Below are 20,890 nucleotides of genomic sequence, written 5' to 3'. Positions count from 1 at the left end.
CTGCTGTTTATGTGTTAGGTAAAAACGGTACGATCAAATAAAAAACCTTCACTTTATGGCAGCATACAATATTTTTCTTTACCTGGAAAACATGATGGAATTGTCTATGGTCTTGGTGGAGATGTTCATATAACTTTGGTAAGTAAATAGTTTCAAATTTTTAATTAATCCGTTTATATCTTTGATTCAAGCCTGAATAGAAAAAATATGTAACATAAGAAATGTACTGAATCGTGTTATGTAAGCCAACATTCTATTCCCATGGATTTCCACTTATCCACTTCCAAGCAACTATATTAAGAAATAAATTTATCTGTTATGAAGACTTAGCCACTGTGAATCAATAGCCTTATTCACCAAATATTTATCTACTCCAATTCTAAAATGCCACAGCTTTTCATAGTAAACTACACCAGAATCAAAATGGAGTTGCATGGTGCAAGTATTGAATGTCAAAATTACAGATAGCCTTTGCTTATCTTACCAACTGCCTTATTTAATAATCACTCGAGATTAGGACAGCACTAAAAAAGTACCTTGACAACTGTCTTCATACTTACAACTGAGGCAGCATACTTACAATTGTGAGAGCACTCTGTGGTCATGTGATTAAAATTCAGGCACTTGGCATCCAGCTAGTGTATACAACTATAGCAGTATCTCATAGTCATGTGAGCACTGCAATTAAAAGGCTGGAAAATTACTTCTGGTCATGTAGGGGCCTCGACTTATGACCGCAACAACTTATGACCCTAATTCTGGGCTCAACTGTGATCAAAGTTGAGGACTATCTATACAGAAGAAAGTGCAGGTGGAAGAAACGGTAAACAAGGAAATATTTAATTCAGTAGTGTTATGTAATAATGAATTAGTTACAATAAGATTGGTGCCAGGTCTTGATCCAAAGTCTTTTCAGAAAACAATACTTTTGAAAAGATACTTGAAAAAATATAAGGAAGAGAGGAGGGTTTGTAGATTAAATGTTCACAAAATATTTCTCAAAAATATTTGATCTTTACATACCTATGGTAACAAGCAGCTTCTTAAAAACTGATCAACTATTCTGTAAGAGAAAAATGTTACTTAAGAGCAAAATAGTGCTTGGTGCTTGTCATTAGAAATATTTTGCTTTTTTATTGCTTATTATTTTAGTCAATTCTTAAAAAGACAATATTAAAATAGTAATAATAAACAAGCTGTAAGTGAAATGAAAGAAGTACTTTAAAATGCCTCACCAGTTAATACTTAATTTCTTAATCTGTAAATATTTATTAGAAAATACATTAATAAATTGACTTAGAATATAATTTTTACTACAAATGATTATAAACCAGAATTTTAAAAATTAAGCTGTATTTGATATTGTGGGGTTTTTGGTTTTTTTGAATATATGTTTTATTGGTACATTTTTCTTTTAAAAAAGATAAAAATTCCATGTTTGTTTGAGCAGTGTGTTGTCTGGGCACAATTAATTTTAAGTAAAGATACAATAACCAAAGTAATACTGGTAATCTTAATAAACATATAAATATTAATCACAGCATAGTAATACAATTAGTTTATCCATCTTGCAAAATTTTCAATACAAATTCTTACTATCTTTCTAAATTCTGTTTAGTTTGTAACTTCTGTTTCTGTTAATTAACCATTGGAAAAATAAATCCCATGTTAAAAAATATTCTGTTTCTTCCTTTTCTTTTATCTTAAGTGTCAATCTATCCATCTCAGCACATTCTGCAGTAATATTTTTTTTATTATGCTTTCACCTGTCAGGATCTCATCATTTTTCTATTGTTATGCAAACACTATTCTTGTTGCTGGTACTGCAAAACTAAATATGTATTCCCTTTATTATATTATTCTGGTGGTATACCCAGCAGGAATATTTCTGGTTTCAAATCTATATGTTGCTTTATCATTTTTTCTAACCAAGTACGTATTTAGTCCAATATTTTTTTGCCTTCGGACATGTCCACCACATATAATAATATGAATCTGGTATCTGATTAAAATTCCAACATTTAGCTGATAGATTTTCAAACATCTTTGCCAACCTCTTTGGTGGCAAAAGTCACCTATAAAATATTTTGTATAAATTTTCCTTATAGGCTTTTGACATTGTTAGTTTACAATTTCTATCACACAATTTCTGCCATTTATCTAATTCTATTGCATAACCAAAGTTTTTAGCCCACCTTATCATTGTTTCTTTCACTTGCTCTTGTTCCATTTTAATAGTCAGTAAGCATCTATATTTTTTAAAATTAATTTTTCATCTGTCCCTAGCAATATCTGGTCTAGTTCTGTTGGTTCTTTATAGAAACCATACATTCTTGCATCTTTCTCACATTTTGATTGTATTTGTACATTTGGCCACCTTGCTAAATCAATCCCTTGATTAGTCAGTTCTTGTTTAGATTTAAGTTCCCTTTATCATTGAAGATGTCTTATACCTTACAATTTTTTCCATATTAATCATATTCGGATGTATCAGTGCCTCCATCATGGAGACCCAGACTGGTATTTTCATATAATGTCATTCTTTAATTTTCCTCCATGCTGACAATAGTGCATTTCTAACAAGTGTCTTTGAAAATATACATGTATTTAATTCTTCCCATGCCATAGAAAAGCATGCCACCCCAGTTGGATGTTATGTTCCTCCAAAGTTAATAGTCTTTTATGTCTCAGATTTACCCATTTCTTTCACCCAGAAATGTGCAGAGGCCTGGTAATATAGCTCCCAAACTAGCAACCCAAAGCCCCCTTTAAGTTTAGTATCTTGAAGCAGTTGCAATCTTATTCTTGCTTTTTTCTCTTTCCGGATATATTTTAATATCATTTTATTTAGTTCTTCAAAGAATTGTTTTTCTAATTTTATCAGGATTGTTTGAAATAAGAGTAATAATCTCAGCAAGATATTCGTTTTTATTGTGGCTATCCTTCCTATCAACTACAGGTTTTTCAATTTCTCCAAATCTAATTTGATTTGTTGTAACAGTTTCATATAGTTATCTTCTTGAATAGTTGCGCATCTTGCTGTTAGTTGGATTTTCCATCAACTCTTTTTTTTTTTGCTTGTTTGTTTCTCTATCATTCTTAACTAGTATTTTAGTTTTCTCTTTATTCATTTTCAGTCCTGCAACTTCACCATACTCTGCTATCATTTTTATTAACTTGGATCCAGATTTTTGTGGTTCTTCTAAAATAAATATCAAGTCATCTGCAAATGCCTTTAGCTTATACTCTTCTGTTTTTATTTCCATTCTTTTTATTTCTGAGTCTTGTCTAATATTTTTGTTTAATACTTCCAGCGTTAATATAAATAGTAGGGAGGACAGCAGACATCCTTGTCTCATGCCTTATGTTAAAATTCTCTGTCACATCCCCATTAACTATCACTTTTGCAGTTTGGAGTATATTGCCTCAATCACATTAATAAATTTCTCCCCAAAGTCCACATATTTAATTGTAATAACATACATTGCCAATTTACATTATCAAACGTTTTCTGTGTATCTAAGAATATCAATGCCACTTGTTTTTCAGGATGCATTTCATAATACTCCAACATGTTCAAAATAATTCTCACATTATTCCTAATTTGCCTTTTAGGTAAAAATCCATTTTGGTCTGAGTGTATAAATTCATTCAAGAATCTTTTTAAACTCTCTGCAATTATTGAAGCATAAATTTTGTCATCTGCATTGAGTAGCAATATTGGCCTGTAATTTTTTATCTGCATTAAATCTGATTCTTCTTTCAGTATTAAAGTTATATTTGCTTCCATCCATGTATTTGGTATTTTGGCCTCTAACAGTACTTCATTATAAACTTCCAGCATCGGCAAACCTAAAGTATCTTGTAGACATAAAGTTCGGCCGGTAGTCCATCTGGTCCAGGTGTTTTATTATTATTTTTGTGTGTCTTGATCACCTCCGTTAGTTCCATCATCGTTATCTTTTCATTCATCTTCACTGTTTCAGGTACTTTAGGTAATTTAGCTTTCTCCAAGTATTGTTTTATTTTTTTCTTCTGATACCTTCTCTTTATTATATAGTTTTTCATAATAATTCTGGATAATTCTTTTTGTGGTCTTAATTACAAGGGAATATGTGTATGTATGTGTATATAACTTTATATACACGGGTACAGGTATGCAGGTCTTGGTGTGTTCGGGTCTTTTCCCGTGTAAGATTGAGAGTGTCTTGGCGACGTTTCAACGAGGTCCCACTCGCCATCTTCAGGCTGGTGTTTTCAGCTTCATGCTTGTGCAAGCAAAGCGTGATCTGAGCTGCCGCCTCTCTGTAAATACTGGTGGGGACGTTGGCTGTGTTGTCATTTCTTGATTAGTTGATGGAGTTGATGCTTGCAGATTGGCTGGCTTTTTCTTAAGAACATGTGTGGCTATGGTATTGGCTGTGTGTCTATCAGCCTCCTGTGTTGTAACAACCTGGGTAATGGGCTGTGTGATGGCGTTCTGAGTTCTATTGTTTTGACATCCTGGGTCTTGTGCTGTAATCTCCTGGTTTGTAATGACTTGGGTAATGGGCTGTGTGATGACCTTCTTAGTTCTATTGAATGTCACAACAATAGAATTCAGAACGTCATCACACAGCCCATAAAATCAAGAAATGACAACACAGCCAACCTCCCCACCAGTATTTATAGAGAGACAGCAGCTCAGGTCATGCTTTGCTCGCACAAGCACGAAGCCGAAAGCACCAGCCTGAAGATGGCAAGTGGGACCTCGTCGAAACGTCGCCAAGATATTCTCAATCTTACACGGGAAAAGACCCGAACACACCAAGACCTGCATATATATGTTTATATAAAGTTATATATATACCATTATTTTAAATATATTCAAATTTCAAAATATTCATAAGAATAGATATACATAAATATATGTAGATATAGGTTCCATATAAATATAATTTTCAGGAGCCTCGAGCATTATACAATGAAACAAAGATCACTCCAATATGCAAACTTGATCGTTCGGTGTCTGAAGCAAAACTGGAAAAACACATTGAAGAGGAAAAGACTCGGTAAGTTTGTTTAGCTAATAAATTATTTTATCAATTTAGAAATAAAAAGTAAACACAAATAAAAATATTAGCCTGTCACCCAATTAAACATTACATTAAAAATTGTTCCATTAAAATTAATTGACTTAAGCTGCACAGTTTGATGATATCTGAAATAATACTTTTGAGGGGAGAACATATTTTCTCCCATGTAGTGCACATTTTATTTCTTGAAGCAAGCACCATTTTACATGACTTTTCTTGAATTTTGGTAAATAATTCTTGCTAAGATTACGTATTTTGTACAATTGGTAGTAGGTTAATATTAATAATTAATTAATACATATAAAGACTAAACTAAAGACTCCTTTGAGTCAAACTCAATTCCTTGTGATTGTACAAAGATGGCTATTAGCATTATTTGACAATAAAAGATAAGTAGCTTACCATTGCCTCTTAAGATTTTTTTTCCCAACTTCCCAGTCTTACCTCTAACCCTGAGATTTTTCCCGAGGCCTTCTCATCCAATCCTTCTCACTTTAGTCTATTTGAGTTAAGCTAGAGTTAAGTTACACATTGCTATATCCTGCAGTGGCTAAACAAATTACTATATTGTTGGGATTTTTTAAAGAAGAAAATTGCCTAAGTAATTAGATGCATTTTTATTGTCTTGATAATTTAATTCATCAGTGTTTTACTTGGTTTGTTTATTTATGTATGCAATTTATATAAATAATTATTTCACCAAAGTGGTCACTTAACACTTCTTTTCTTACTAGATTTCCTGATAGTCTGTCAGTAACATGGCCTAAAGGAAATGAATTACTTTCAGGTGACGTTAAGTGTGCAGGATTTACAATAGGTTAGTATTAACTTCAGAGATAGCTTATTTCAACCTATTTCTCATAAGTATGTGGATTGATTATTATTTCAGATAGTAATTTAAATTCTGATTCAATTTATTTGTTTTTCATGTTTGTTGGTTGTTCTGTTTTTTCCCCTTAGGAGATCTACAAATTGAAATACTGAATAAAAAAGGCAAGCCTATCCAAACTCTTCCAGGAGGATCAAAGAAATTACTTGTACAACTTAAGGTTGTTTTGCACTGTAAGCATGCAAGTTGTATTTTTCCTACATTATTAATGATAATAATACAATATTATTAATGTATTAGTATATATTAAAGTAAGATACTGAAATTGTGGCCACTCTTTCTTCTACGACAGTAAACCACATAGGCAAAACATCTTGAATTTTGATTATTTATTTAAGTAGGCATGTATGTGGCAGCCCAACTCTGGGAGGTGTAGAAAAACCTTGCCCAGAATCACTTGTGGGTGGCCATATAAATAGAATAAATAAATAATAAAGGAGGAGGAAATTATCCTTTATTGGATAATATGTTTTAGAACAGGCTTGTCCAACCCGCGGCCCAGGTCGCCTCGTAATGCGGCCCAGTGCCCACCCCAACCTTTGTGCCAGAGCCAGCGAGGAAGAGGAGAGGCAGGCGCGAGGCAGGGCGAGCGCCAGGCCAAGCAGCAAGAGAAAAGGCGGGCACCGTCAGAGCGCCACCTCCTGCTGTTGCTGCTGGTGGCACTGCCGCCGCTTCTTCCACCGCTGCCGCTTCTGCCCCCGCCGCCACTTCTGCCCCTGCCGCCGCCACTGCCGCTTCTTCCCCGCCACTGCTGCTGCTTCTGCCCCGCAGTCGCTGCCGCTGCTGCCCGGCCGCTTCTTCCCCCCACCACCGCCACTTCTGCCCCCCCGCCGCTGCTCCCCGCAGCGGGGGCAGAAGCAGCGGCGTGGTGGGGAAGAAGCGGGGTGGCGGCGGGGGCAGAAGTGGCGGCGGGGCAGAAGCAGCAGCAGTGGTGGGGGAAGAAGTGGTGGAGGGGAAGAAGCGGCGGCGGCGGGGCAGAAGCAGCAGTGGTGGTGGGGAAGGCTTCTGCCCCGCCGCTGCTGCTTCTGCTTTCCAGTCCTGCCTCATCCAGCTGGGCCATTTGCAGGAGGAGAGGTAGGCGTGAGGAGGGTGAGCTTTCTCCCCCCGCAAAATTTGGCCGGAAAATAAACTGTGATAAAAAACCGTGATAAAAATAAATAATTTTTAATAAATAATAAATAATACATAATAAAAACATCTCACTAACTTCATTTCCAAATAACTTTAATATGTTAACTATGTTTTCTATGTTTTTTGGGGATGATCAGGTATCGTTACTGTTATTTTATTTTATGTGCGGCCCAAGCCAAATTTTCATCTTCTAATGTGGCCCAGGGAAGGTGAAAGGTTGGACACCCCTGTTTTAGAATTTTAATATAATGAACAACATGCCGATATAATATACAAATAGAGGTAGTCCTTAACTTGCAGCCACAATTGAGCCCAAAATTTCTTTTTTTTTTTTAACAAATTTTATTCAGTTTTTCACAATAAGAACAAAAATCTCTTTTTAGTGGACAACATGTTTCTGGGTCATCACCTTTACATACAAATATGACAGCAATTATACATTGATATATTATACACTTAATTCTATTATTACCTTTTCCATTCCAAATTTTCAGTAAGAAGAGAAACAAACACATTAATTCTAGCCCATTTCATTAATTTCAATTGAAACATCTTTTTGTTTCATTTCAATTATTTCAAATATAATCCTTTAATATTTATTTTAAAAATAAAGATAAACAATATGTGTTTGGATAATAATGATAATAATAATAAAAAGGTTACCAATGTCTCTCCTCGCTTTTAATAGTCTATATTAACTTATTAATTTAGTTGGTTCTTTAGTGTGTCATATTCCCTTTCCATTACACATTCTTTTTATAAATTCTAGATTAATGCAAATTTTAACATTAAAAAAAAAACAAGTCTAGGTTTCCCCCCTTTTACTGTTTTGAGTGTGACACCTCAATGATTAAAATATACCTTTATCCCTCATCTTGATTCCCAGTAAACCATTATTTTTAAGAAGTTACAATAATAATCATTACATCTTTCACTTGGATTCCACAGCATATTTTCCCCCTTCATTTTTAATAAGAGTTATCAGTATCTATACCTATTTTCTAAATATTTTTAATTGCAGAAATATTCTTATTACCCCTTGTCACCCTGCAGAATCCCCTTTTTAATTCATCAACCATTATCTCTGAAAAAACAATTTTTTTTCAACATTTTACTATTTCCGTATTTCTTTATTTCATGCACCTGTTTCGTACTGCTTCTCCTCCCCCTCTTTTCCCCATATCTTTTCTCATTCCAGTTTATATCCCTCCCTTTCTTAATATCTTCCTTTCCCCTTTTCTGCTGGATCTTTCTGCCTTTCCTGACTTCACAGGTATTCCCCCTTTTGATTGCCTTCTATTATCTCATCTTTTAACCTTCCTTCTTTTCCCCGCTTCTTTGTAGCGTTCTTTGTGTTAATTGTCTATTTAAAATGTCTTTTCCTTGAGTCGACTCTCCTCCTCCAAAGCTGCTTCTTCTTGTTCTTCAGTCGCCATTTCCATTTTTTCTAACACAGAACAAAGTGATTCGCCTCTTTCCTGTAGTAATTGCTACTTTTTAATGCACTTTAAGAACAAATTTGTTATTTTAGTTCTTAAATGAAAATAGATTTTCCATTGTTAAATGTTTGAATTGGTTTTATTTCAGCTTATTAAAGATAAGCTGAAATAAAACCAACAACCCAAATCTATCTATCTGTCTGTCCATCTATTTCTACATATTTACATACATACCCTATTTCCCCCAAAATAAGATGCACACTTTCCGCCTCTTGTGCATGGGCTGGGGGATGGGGTACTGAGCCGGGCTGTAGTCATGTTTCCTAAAAAATAAGCCCCTGTGCTTATTTTGGAGCCCCCAAAATTATAAGACCAGGTCTTATTTTCGGGGAAATGGGTACGTACATACACATATACAGTGTGTGTTTGTGTGTATGTGTATCTATTTATCTACCTATCTTCAAAAATTTTCCAAATGGATTAGAATTAATAACAGATTGATTTATAGTATAATAATGTCTTTGTTTTTCTGTAAGCTTCTGGTCAAAAGAAGGAACTCATTTCTCATACCAGTCAACATACACAAAACTGGGGTTACTGGTTCAAAAAAATGGGTAAGTAGTGTTGTTTTTGTATACCCTACAGTTGAATAATATTTGATATCTTAAATTTAACATTTATGTCTGATTATACACAGAAAATATTGTTGACCTGGGAAACTACACGCTAAATTTGCAAGTGGTGTTGAATGAAAGTAATCCAGACACTCGTGCAGAAATCCCTCTTCCATCTAAAACATTTAAATTTCGTGTAATAGGTAAGTTTTTACCAATAAAGGCAAATATTTATAGCTTAGGAATAAAGGGTCCTTGGTGCTCTCTGAGCTTGCTTGTTTTCTTGCAGACATTTCATTACCCAAACTAGATAACATCATCTGTACTAGAAAAGAGTGCAGTTTGCTGACAGTTTATATTCTAGAACGTTTTATGAATTATATTCTAGAATAAACTGATAGCAAATTGCACTCTTTACTAGCACTGATGATGTTACCTAGTTTGGGTAATGAAACGTCTGCAAGAAAACAAGCTCAGAGAGTACCAAGGACCCTTCATAGTTTTTACTAATAAAGACAAACATTTATAGCTCAGGAATGAGGGGTCCTTGGTTTAATCAAGTTTAATTGATGTTCTCTGTTTTCACTTTTTCTATTCACATGTAACAGATTTCATATTTTTATGCAATGAGATGTACAGTAGGTAATCCTCAACTTACAACCATAATTGAGTCCAGAATTAAGGTTGTAAGTTGTGACAATTGTTAAATGGTTCAGCACCTGACCATGCCTGATTTTATGCCTGTCATCAATGAAACGATATGGTCATTAAAAGAAATCCATTATATGCAATGGGCATTTTTTGCCAGAAACAGTAAGTAAATGCTGAAAACTGGCAAAAAAAAATTGCTGAAAATTGCAGTCATGTAACCACAGGACACTGCAAATGGTCATAACTGCAAGCCAGTTGACAAGCTTCCAAAATGCTATCATCTGCCTGTGTCGAAAATAGATTGTAAGTAGTTCTACTGAAGTCTGCTGTAAGCAAAGACTATTGGTAATACATTGAAAGCATTCTTGAAAATGTTACTAAAATATAAATGAGCTAAGTATTTGGGCAGTTCTCCAAATAATAATTCTTCCAGTCAGTGGAGGAAAAAACATTTAGCTTTCATTTTACTGTATGTAAGAAGAGTGGCTTCCAAAGAAAAACCAACATAGAAATATTAGGAATGTATATTAAAAGTATGATTAATACTTGAAAAACTGATCAACTGAATGTTTTTAGCATTGATTTGTTCTTTTTGGGAATATGCATAATTATATAAATAGTATTGTTTTTCATTTGAACTATTAATTTTAAAAGTGAAACACAATTTCGCTAAAATAAATATATAGTATTATCATATTTTTGTTTATCTCAGTTCATCCCAGGGAGAAAAAAGCTGCAATTTAAAGATGTTGAATTGTGAAAGTAACTCCATGTTTTACTCTTGACAGTCTATTTCTGTTCTGTAAAACAGAAGAAAATAAACGTTGCTAAATATTCTATCAGTATATACTGTAGAATTTGTCTTTACATATAGCTTGCATTAAACAACTGTTACAACTATGCATTTCATGTACCATGTGTTACTGCTATTCCTTAAAATACCATAGGCTATTTAACCTGAGTAAATTTTATTTAACAAAACCATGATACTTGGTGAACCAAAATCACAAACATTGAAGGGTAAGGTGAGCTTTGAGCCTCTCTATTGTATTATTTGGAGAATTATCTTAATGCAGCCGCAGAAAACTGAGCAGTATCAGAAATTATAAATAATTAATTCCATTATATTGTTTTTGTTTTTCTTAATAAATAAATTTTGTAAACATTTTGGCAATTAAGTTGACACTGAAATACAATAAATCCATAGCACTATGCCAAAATATTATTGCCCCCCCGCCAACTCTTGGGTACAGTTCTGATGAACCGGTTGCTTTCATGGTGTGGAGACAATAACTTGGTCCTCAACACCAATAAGACCAAGGAGCTTATAATGGATTACAGAAGGAACAGATCAGACATCCAGCCCTTGCTTATCAATAGAGACTGAGTGGAGCAAGTGGCCAGTTTTAAGTTTCTGGGTGTTACCCTAAAAGAGGACCTGACCTGGGATACCCACACTGCAGCCCTGGTCAAAAGGGCCCAGAAGAGATTATATTACCTGAGACTTCTCAGAAAACAACAACTGAATGAAAAACTGCTTGTGACCTTCCACCACTGCACCATAGAGAGCATTTTAACATACTACACCTCTGTATGGCTTGCAAACTACACAGTGGCATATAGGACAGCACTCCAGAGGGTTAATGTCATGGCCCAGAAGACCATTGGTTGCCCTCTCTTCACTTTGGAAGAACTTTATAGCTCCCGCTGCCTTAAGAAAATTCAAAACATTCTCAAAGATCCATCTCATCCTGGGAACCCTTTTTTTTGAACTATTACCATCTGGCAGACGGTACAGAAAAATAAAAACAAGGACAAATAGGCTGAAAAACAGCTTCTATCCCAGGGCAGTAGCTCTTTTGAATTCTGCTGTATAGTGCAGTGTTGGTGTGGTGTCGGGGGTTTCCATTTCAATGGGTGAAGGGTGAAGCATGTGTTTCTGTTTATTTTCATGGTCATGGTCTTGATGTACACTGAAGATGGTGTTCGATTTCATTGTACGAGGTGCAATGACAATAAAGTAAACTAAACTAAACTGTTCATCACAATTCATCTTTACACTTATCCCAGTATTAATATTAACCCAGGATAAGTATACTGAGATTAGTGAGATATGATATTGTAAGTAAGATATGCCCAAATCATTAGGGAACTATCATTACCTGTTGACCCATGGGAGATCATTTAATGTGATTAATAACTGGATATCATTAAACTGTACATTAATATAGTGAATGGAAGATTTGACTCTGTTGATAGCAGAATTCTACTCTAATTTTCATTGTACTGAACGCATCTTATTTCAAATATATATATTTATTTTTAAAATCACTGTGCAGATCAATGTTTTGTCCTCATTTGAAGCCTTATACATAAAGGAAACAAAGTATTTCTACAGATATGCATCAAAAATTTTACCTTATAAAATAAAGTTAGCCTTTAATTCAGATAACAGGGAAATTCTCTTTCATTTTATGTATGACAAAATTAATAACTGAAAGCTGATGAATATAGCAAAAAGTGAGTAGAACCATCAACAGTGTGATTGAAAAATTCCACTCTCCACCAAGATGTTGACTTTTGCTTTTCGTTTCTTCAGAAGGCAAAGCTCAGAAGTTTACAATAGGTAATTTGGATCCTCCATTTCGGATAGGGCATCCATTCAGTATTCCTCTAGATTTCCAGGATGAATTTGGACATAGCACTCAACTGATGGAAGATATTAAACCAGTCCTTCAAGCAAGGTAACAGTTATTATTTCATTTTTATAGCATAGAAAACTACCATATGATTCTAATTTGGTGTGAATGCTGGGAATTCTGTATTTCATAACTATTTGCTATGTGTTGTCATAAAATTAGAACACTTTCCTTTAAAATCTTATATTTCAGCTAATTACAGGGAAAGTGGAGTGGAATGGAATGGAAATGTTTCTTCTATCATTGTTAATTTTTTTTCTGCTCTCTTAATAAAGTGAGAATACATAAAATGATGGATGTCACAACAGATTTTTTTTTAGGCATGAATCAATAATATCATGTGTCACTATTCTTTAGAGCAAACAGTTAGCTGAGGATTCCTTTTATCTTTTTTCTTCAAGCAAATACAGCTCCCTCTTCTTTTTCTTCTACGTTCTTGTCTCCCTTTTTTAAAAAAACAAAACCAAACCTTGAATCAATTACAGATTTGGGAGTATTTTACTCCTGTGTGTATGTACAATAGTTTGCACATTCTGTTAAGTCTCTTTATGAACATTGTTTAAATACTGCTTCTTGTCTCTTTTAATAGTTCTCTGAAACTCTTTGTTAAATTCCTGAGATTTTTGTCTCCCTTAGGTTTGGTTTTTCTTTGTTGTGATATCTAGTTTGCTTTCTTCTCTTTCTTCATTTTGGGCAGTCTCTTTTCACATTCATTCTTAACAACTTCTTTAAGTTCATTCCATAATTTTCTTCTCTAACAATCAAATTCTGAATTTGAAAGCAATTTCTGATTTTCTCCTTTAGAATGGTGGGAAGAAGTTGAAGATTATATTGTGGAACCTAAATGGCTTTCTTCTTCTTTAACTGTACTTGGAGCCTGCACATGAGCAGTTCCTGATTTGTTCCACAGTCAGTACCCGTCATGTCTTTGGTGCTATAATTCAACTCCTTCACCTCCTTTCAACAATAACATAGTCAATTTTATTTCTATGCACTCCATCTGGGGATGTCCATATATAGAGGCATTTTGGTTGTTTGACAATGTTATTATGATAAAATCATTGGAGTGCAGAAATTGAAAAGATGGTCACCAGTTCCATTTTGGTTTCCTAAGCCATACAGTCTAACCACATTTTCCTCTTTTATGTTTCCAACTAGTCACCAATCCCAGGACTTCTTACTTACTTACAGGTTCCATTGATTTCAAACTGAATTTGATCACAGAAATCACCAACCTCCTCTTCTGCATCGGTGGTTGGAAGTTAAACTTAATAATCATATTAAGGAGCCTTGTGGCACGGTGGTTAGAATGCAGTACTGCAGGCTGACTCTGCCCACTGCCAGGAGTTTGATTCTGATAGGTTCAAGGTTGACTCAGGCTTCCATCCTTCTGAGATTGATAAAATGAAGACCCAGATTGTTAGGAGCAATATGCAAACTCTGTAAACTGCTTACAGAGGGCTGTTAAAACATTGTGGAGCTGTATATAAGTCTAAGTGCTATTGCTACTTTATATTAAAAGGTTTCCCTCAAAATTTAACTAATATTGTTCAGTCATTGATTGTACTGTAGCTAAGTACTATTCTTATATACCATTCGTAACTATAAAAGCAACACTATTTCTTATTTGTTTTTCATGTTCTGATTATAATACAGTACTCTTCTAACTGAAAGTGTCCTATCTCACTCCATCTCAATTGATGATGCCTAAAATATCAATTTATAGCCATTTCATTTCATCTTTCACTGTGCTGAGCTTTTCCGTGTCCATGCTTTTCAAATTCTGTATTCCAACTACAATTCTATCTCTGTAGTTTAAGATTATCTTTTCTTGTATGGAATTAAACACCCCAAAGGCTTTAATCTAGCCACATCATAAACACCATGAGTATTCCAAACAGTTCTCAGCTCTTCCTCAGTAGGATGTTAATGCCATCCGATCTAATCATACAGCACTAAATTATCCATCATTTTGTATTTTCTATCCATGTAGTTTTCTTGCTAAAAATACAGGAGTGGTTTATCATTATTTTCTCCAATGCATTATGAATTGATGCCTTAGGGGGAAAACAAGAACAAAGTCTTTCCCACTTTTATATGATATGAATGTTTCTCCAGTACCATAAGAATTCTTTCCCAATTCTTTCCATTGCTTGGACAGAGTAAATCAGTCTGAACAGATGCATTCCTAGATAGTGATACACTATGCATATTTAGTTGGCAGCCATTGTATTTGTTTCCAGAGAAACAATAAACCAGAAATGATCAGCAGTAATAAGCTCAGTAGCATTATGAGAGGTATGGTACACCTCCCCACTTACATTTTAGATACATTGCCATGCAATACTAGCAGCAGTGATTCTCCCAGAACCCTCTAGAACTAAATGGCTGAGAAAAGTGGTGTGGCATTAGATCTCTCTTTGCATCATCATCAGAAGGCAGTGGAGGTCAAAAGTTCATGAATAGATATTGAGGACATGTGAGCTTCAACAAAAAAGGGAATCATGGATTTACAATAGAATGATGAAGCCCAAGTGGGGGAAATGTAAAGAACTATGCTTCAGAGGCAGGTTATCTCTACAGCATAGATGAACATGTTACGTAGAAGCTTGATTACAGCTTAATGCTGTACAATCAGGCCAGAAACATATTAACAAGAAAGTTCAGAGGGGCAAAAAGAAGCTCTCTGAAAAGTTAAGGAATCAGTTCTCAACAAATGAACCAGCAAACATGTGGAAAACTCTTAAAACTTCACTGGCTGATGGCTACAGCAAACCTCCTTTCCAGGAAGAAAGATATCAACAACTAGCAGATGACCTGCATGTGTTTTACTGCAGGTTTGAAAGGAAACTATAGCCACCTATCTCCACAACCCCCATCTCAAACACGCCATCAGCCAAGCCTCCTACAACTGACCGCAATCCATTGGGTTCACAATCTCTGGTGATGTTGTGGTTAGCCAGCAGCAGGTGTGGACGACTGAGGAGACAAGGACTCAGATGTGGGGCAGGACCATTAGGGAGGGGACTGCTGCCTTCAGAGATTGTGGCGGCTGGCAGCAGTGATGAGGAGGTTTCTGAGGAGCCTGTGCTAAGTGCGCGTGAGCACAGGATTGCTCAGAGGAAAAAGCAGTTACAACAGCACAGAAGACTCAGGAGTAAGGCTGCAAGATAATGGAACCTCTTCAAGAAGATAAAAGCCAGCTGTGAAACTAACCTTCTTTGCAGAAGGCAAAAACGTTTTGAAACCCCAGCCTCGTGGACATTTCCAGTATCCTGAATTTGTATTTGAAGATTCTTATTTTGCAAATTATTTCTTGTCTGTTATCTTTTGGCAAGTCTTGCACAGCTTGGCAAGGCTTGTACTTATCGCAGCTAATTATTTTGTAAAAGCATTATATGGTTTCTGTTTCTTTTTGAATTGTGTTTGATTTGTCGGAAAAGGGCATGGGTCAGAACAGGAGATCACAGAAAAAGAAGTGCAAGATCTATTTCACAGACAAAAGCCAGGAAAAGCACCAGGGCCAGACAAGATAACTCCTTCTTGCTTAAAAGTCTGTGCTGACCAATTGGCCCGCATCTTCACCCGCATCTTCAATAAATCACTAGAGATGTGCTATGTTTGTTCCTGCTTCAAACACTCTCCTATCATTCCAGTGCCAAAGAAGCCCTACATCAAGGAACCAAATGACTACAAACCAGTTGCTCTAACCTCTGTAGTTATGAAAGTCTTTGAAAGGCTAGTGCTGTCCCATCTGAAAACCATCATGGATCCGCTGTTAGATCCCATGCAGTTTGGTATACTGAACAAATAGATTGACAGATGATGCTGTTAATATGGCTCTGCACTACATCCTACAAAACCTTGAACCTCCAAATACCTACGCAAGGGTCCTCTTTGTAGACTTCAGTTCAGCATTCAATACCATCATTCCAGACATTCTCCTAAGTAAATTAAACCAGTTAGCGGTATCTGAACACATTTGTAAGTGTTTGTAAGCTTCCTAACAGACATGAAGCAGCAGGTGAAGCTAGGAATCTGATACCTGTACAATTAGCACAGGGGGGCCCCATGGCTGTGTGCTTTCTACACTTCTCCCTATATACCAATGACTGCATCTTAAGTGATCCATCTGTTAAAATACTGAAGTTTGCAGATGATACAACAGTGATTGGTCTCATATGAGACAACGATGAATCGGCATACAGACAGGAGGTTGTACAACTTGCCTCGTGGTGTAACCGGAACAATCTGGAACTGAACACACTCAAAACCATAGAAATGGTGGTAGCCTTTAGAAGAAACCCTCCCATACTACCACTTCTTACAATACTAGTCAACACAGTATCAACAGTAGAGACCTTCAAATTTCTAGGTTCTATTATATCACATGACCTAAAATGGACACCTAACATCAAAAACGTCATCAAAAAAGCACAACAAAGAATGTTCTTTCTGCGCCAACTCAGAAAGCTCAATCTGCCCAAGGAGCTGCTGATCCAGTTCTACAGAGGAATTATTATTTTTTTAACAAATTTTATTCAGTTTTTCACATAAAAACAAAAATCTCTTTTTAGTGGACAACATATTTCCGGGTCATCACCTTTACATACAAATATGACAGCAATTATACATTCATATATGCATACTTAATTCTATTATTACCTTTTCCATTCCAAATTTTCAGTAAGGAGTGAAACGAACACATTAATTCTAGCCTCTTTCATTAATCTCAATCGAAACATCTTTTTGTTTCATTTCAATTATTTCAATATAATCCTTTAATATTTATTTTAAAAATAAAGATAATATGTGTTTGCCTCATGATAATACTAATACTAATAATAATACTAATACTACTACTAATAATAAGTTGCCAATGTCTCTCCTTGCTTTTAATAGTCTATATTTTAATAGTCTTTATTGCATGCGCCTGTTTCTTACTGCTTCTCCTCCCCCTCTTTTTCCCATATCTTTTCTCATTCCAGTTTATATCCCTCTCTTTCTTAATATCTTCCTTTCCCCTTTTCTGCTGGGTCTTTCTGCCTTTCCTGACTTCACAGGTATTCCCCCTTTTGATTGCCTTCTTAAATCTCAACTTTTTAACCTTCCTTCTTTCTCCGCTTCTTTGTAGCGTTCTTTGTGTTAATTGTCTATTTAAAATGTCTTTTCCTTGAGTCGACTCCTCCAAAGCTCTTTCTTCTTGTTCTTCAATCGCCATTTCCATTTTTTCTAACACAGAACAAAGTGATTCGCCTCTTTCCTGTAGTAATTCTCTCATATTTTTAAGTTCCATTTTTAATTCCCGAAGAGATATCATCATTACACACTCTTATATTTTTTTTTGATCATTAAAGTCCACAAAAAAAAACCACTTTTACTTTCCTTCTTTCTTTTTTCAATTTTCTAAAGTTCTCAATTATTCCAGCCCAGGGTCTATACCAAAAACATCAAATCCCACAGTCAGTCTTTCCTTGCTTTTTTCTTTATTCTGGTTCTGCTTTCACTTTCTAAGATTCTTACTTTGTTTCAGTATTTCTTTAATGTTATATCCACACAAGTTCATTCAGAAACAGGATGCTTTCTCTTTTTGTCAAAAGATGGCATTCTCCATTATACAAAGTCTTCACCTTTTTCCCCTATTTTTTTATTTAGGGTTTTTCGAACCTCAATATTCCAACACAGTCCAGTCTCCAATTTGTAAACTTTACTATTATTATTTTTTGACAATCTTAAGTCCAGCTTTATTTTATACCTGTTTATTGCCAAAATATTTTAGTCCAATTTAGTTAAATCTTTAGTTCCAGCTTCTTCCTTTCTTGGTTCGAAGCCCTGCTTAGCTGTCAGAAATACTTTCTAATTTTTTTTCCTGTCCCTTTGTAAGTTCACCACTCACTTTTCTTTTCTTAAAAATTCCATGTTACCTTAATCCCGGGGTACTTTTGTGTAGTTGTATCACCCAATTGTCCCAGTTCAGATGTTATCCACCTCTTTCTTCCCTACTGCACAAATCTTAATCCAGTTGAGTCCTCCTTTTCGGAGTGGCCATTTTAAACCACTGCTGCAGTTGTCTTTGGGTGGAAAAAGACCAAGCCCAGGAGGGGAAATGCGGCTCCACTCAACCTGGCTTGCAGCTTCCCCTTACTCCACCGCCCCTCCAAGGCAGCTTCAGCCCCTAATAGTAATGACCGGGGCTCTCCAACGAAAGAGCACGGACCATAGCTACAGCGAGATGCGATCTACGGTCTGTCAGAGAGGAGGCTCCGCCTTCTGGAGTCCTTCTACAGAGGAATTATTGAGTCTATCATCTGCAACTCTATAACTGTCTGGTTTGGTTTTGCAACCCAACAGGACAGACACAGACTTCAGAGGATAATTAGGACTGCAGAAAAAACCATTACTACCAACCTGCCTTCAATCGAGGACCTGTATACTGCACGAGTCAAAAAGAGGGCTGTGAAAATATTTACAGACCCTTCACATCCCAGACATAAACTGTTTCAACTCCTTCCCTCAAAATGACGCTATAGAGCATTGCACACCAGAACAACTAGACACAAGAATTTTTTTCTGAATGCCATCATTCTTCTAAACAAATAATTCCCTCAAAATTGTCCAACTATTTACAAAGTCTACACTACTATTACTATTAATCTTCTCATCACTCTTTATCACCTATCCCCTCCCACTTGTGACTGAATGAGTGTAACTTTGTTGCTTGTATCCTTACAATGTATATTGACTGTTTCCTAGTATGATTTGATTGCTTATTGTGCCCTATGACTATTATTAAGTGTTGTACCTTATGATTCTTGACTGTTGACAAATGTATCTTTTGTTTTATGTATACTGGGAGCATTTGCACCAAGACAAATGTCCAATCACACTTGGCCAATAAAGAATTCTATTCTATTCTCTTCTATTCTACTCTATTCTATTCTATTCTATTCTATTCTATTCTATTCTATTTTTCTAGATATCCTTAAATCCAGTGTACCTTGCACTAAGCTCAGTAATCATACTTTTCGACAGTGTTGAATCATACATCAGTCATGTTTAGAAGATTTGATATTTTTATCTACAAAAGATTCTTGTTCTAATAAGAATAAGCCGCACAGAATCACTTTTGCGAGTTCGGTGTTGTAATCAAATAAATAAAGAATAAGTATAATTAAGTAAAATCCCATTTATAATGTATCATTGCCATCTTGTGGTCCATTCAGACATTGTCATATGAGATTTTTCTTTCCTGTTTTATCAAGTTACGTCTCAATCATTCATTGCTAAATGTTTACACTTTGAGTGTTCAATGTTTAGTATTTTTTTATAGTATCTTCCTTTAAAATAAAGCTTTTATTTTTGTGGTATTGAGCTGTTTCTTTAAAGAAGAATGGATGAGTTAAAACTTCCAGCAACTACAAGGCCACGAGATTTCTTTCTAATTTTTTTACCTTTCATTGACTATAAGATAATACAAATTGTGAGGACATGCATCTCTCACACATGCTATTTGGTACAGTATGATTGGTCTCTAAGATGAATTAGAAAGAAAAAATCCTTACTGAAACAACCATTTATCTCATCAATGATAACTAACATTAAAAATGTATTGATGTCTTCTATTGATTTTATTTTGTAGCGGTCTAAGATTACAGTATGAAGAAATAAAAAGAAGACGAAATTGTGTCATTACAGGCATAATTGCTAAAGGCTGTGTAAATAATTGGCAAGGCAAGGCAAGTTAATCTTTTTCAATACAAAATGAAAATTTTTATTATCTAATTAATGGATAGTTTTAAAATAGAATTTGCAGCTATCACAACAAACCTGTTATTCTATTAATAAAACATTTAAAGCTGTTTGCTTTAAAAACATTAAAGTTGTTTGTTTAGTTCAACTGATTTTGATAGATTATGAATCTGAAGTAGCAGCGTGCCTTTCAAATGATGGGATAATCTGAATATAATTTGAAGCAGAGTTTGGGAAGGAACTAAAAAATCAATAGTTGGGGATATTCCATAATATTCACTACAAGTAAAGATGCAAACATATACTTTGACAATTTTTTGTACTTTTATGTAATTGCTTTTTAAGAGTATTCACTATAAGTACTAAATAGTCAAACACAGTTGTACTATTATTATTGGTTGCATAATCAGCTAAATATACTGAATTTCATGTTTCCTGAGGGCCTGACATTCACAAATGTTTTATTACTCTTATATCTTATTATTTCAACAGAACTTTAATCTAAAGATCATTGTTCCTGGTCTAAAGGAAGAATCCCAAGTTTTGAAAATTAAATTTCTCCCAGGTAAGTAAAATATTTGGAATATATTTAAGCATATGTTGAAAATGACACTAATGTAATGATTTACAAAGAGATGTACAT

The 20,890-nt window shown here is 35.0% G+C and overlaps 1 protein-coding gene across 3 annotated transcripts in view; it reads left to right on the top strand.

The window, feature by feature from the left end:
* SMCHD1 (structural maintenance of chromosomes flexible hinge domain containing 1) overlaps nucleotides 1-20,890 on the top strand; it is an 88,096-nt gene that overhangs the window by 19,700 nt on the left and 47,506 nt on the right. For all 3 annotated transcript variants that reach the window (XR_015743170.1, XM_087931142.1, XM_026699346.2), the window contains exons 14-22: nucleotides 19-138; nucleotides 4,945-5,051; nucleotides 5,810-5,892; nucleotides 6,036-6,137; nucleotides 9,071-9,148; nucleotides 9,232-9,351; nucleotides 12,399-12,543; nucleotides 20,138-20,234; nucleotides 20,740-20,812. Coding sequence is in view for 2 of the 3 variants with exons in the window: in XM_087931142.1 (XP_087787268.1) it covers nucleotides 19-138; nucleotides 4,945-5,051; nucleotides 5,810-5,892; nucleotides 6,036-6,137; nucleotides 9,071-9,148; nucleotides 9,232-9,351; nucleotides 12,399-12,543; nucleotides 20,138-20,234; nucleotides 20,740-20,812 (925 nt within the window). In the remaining variant the exon portion in view is untranslated. The remainder of the gene's footprint in view (nucleotides 1-18; nucleotides 139-4,944; nucleotides 5,052-5,809; nucleotides 5,893-6,035; nucleotides 6,138-9,070; nucleotides 9,149-9,231; nucleotides 9,352-12,398; nucleotides 12,544-20,137; nucleotides 20,235-20,739; nucleotides 20,813-20,890) is intronic.

This window comes from Pseudonaja textilis, chromosome 3, assembly GCF_049901715.1.
Source record: "Pseudonaja textilis isolate UNSWEBS1 chromosome 3, rPseTex1.2, whole genome shotgun sequence".
In the NCBI taxonomy this organism is placed as follows: domain Eukaryota; kingdom Metazoa; phylum Chordata; class Lepidosauria; order Squamata; family Elapidae; genus Pseudonaja; species Pseudonaja textilis.
This window is presented reverse-complemented; position numbering and strand designations above follow the sequence as displayed.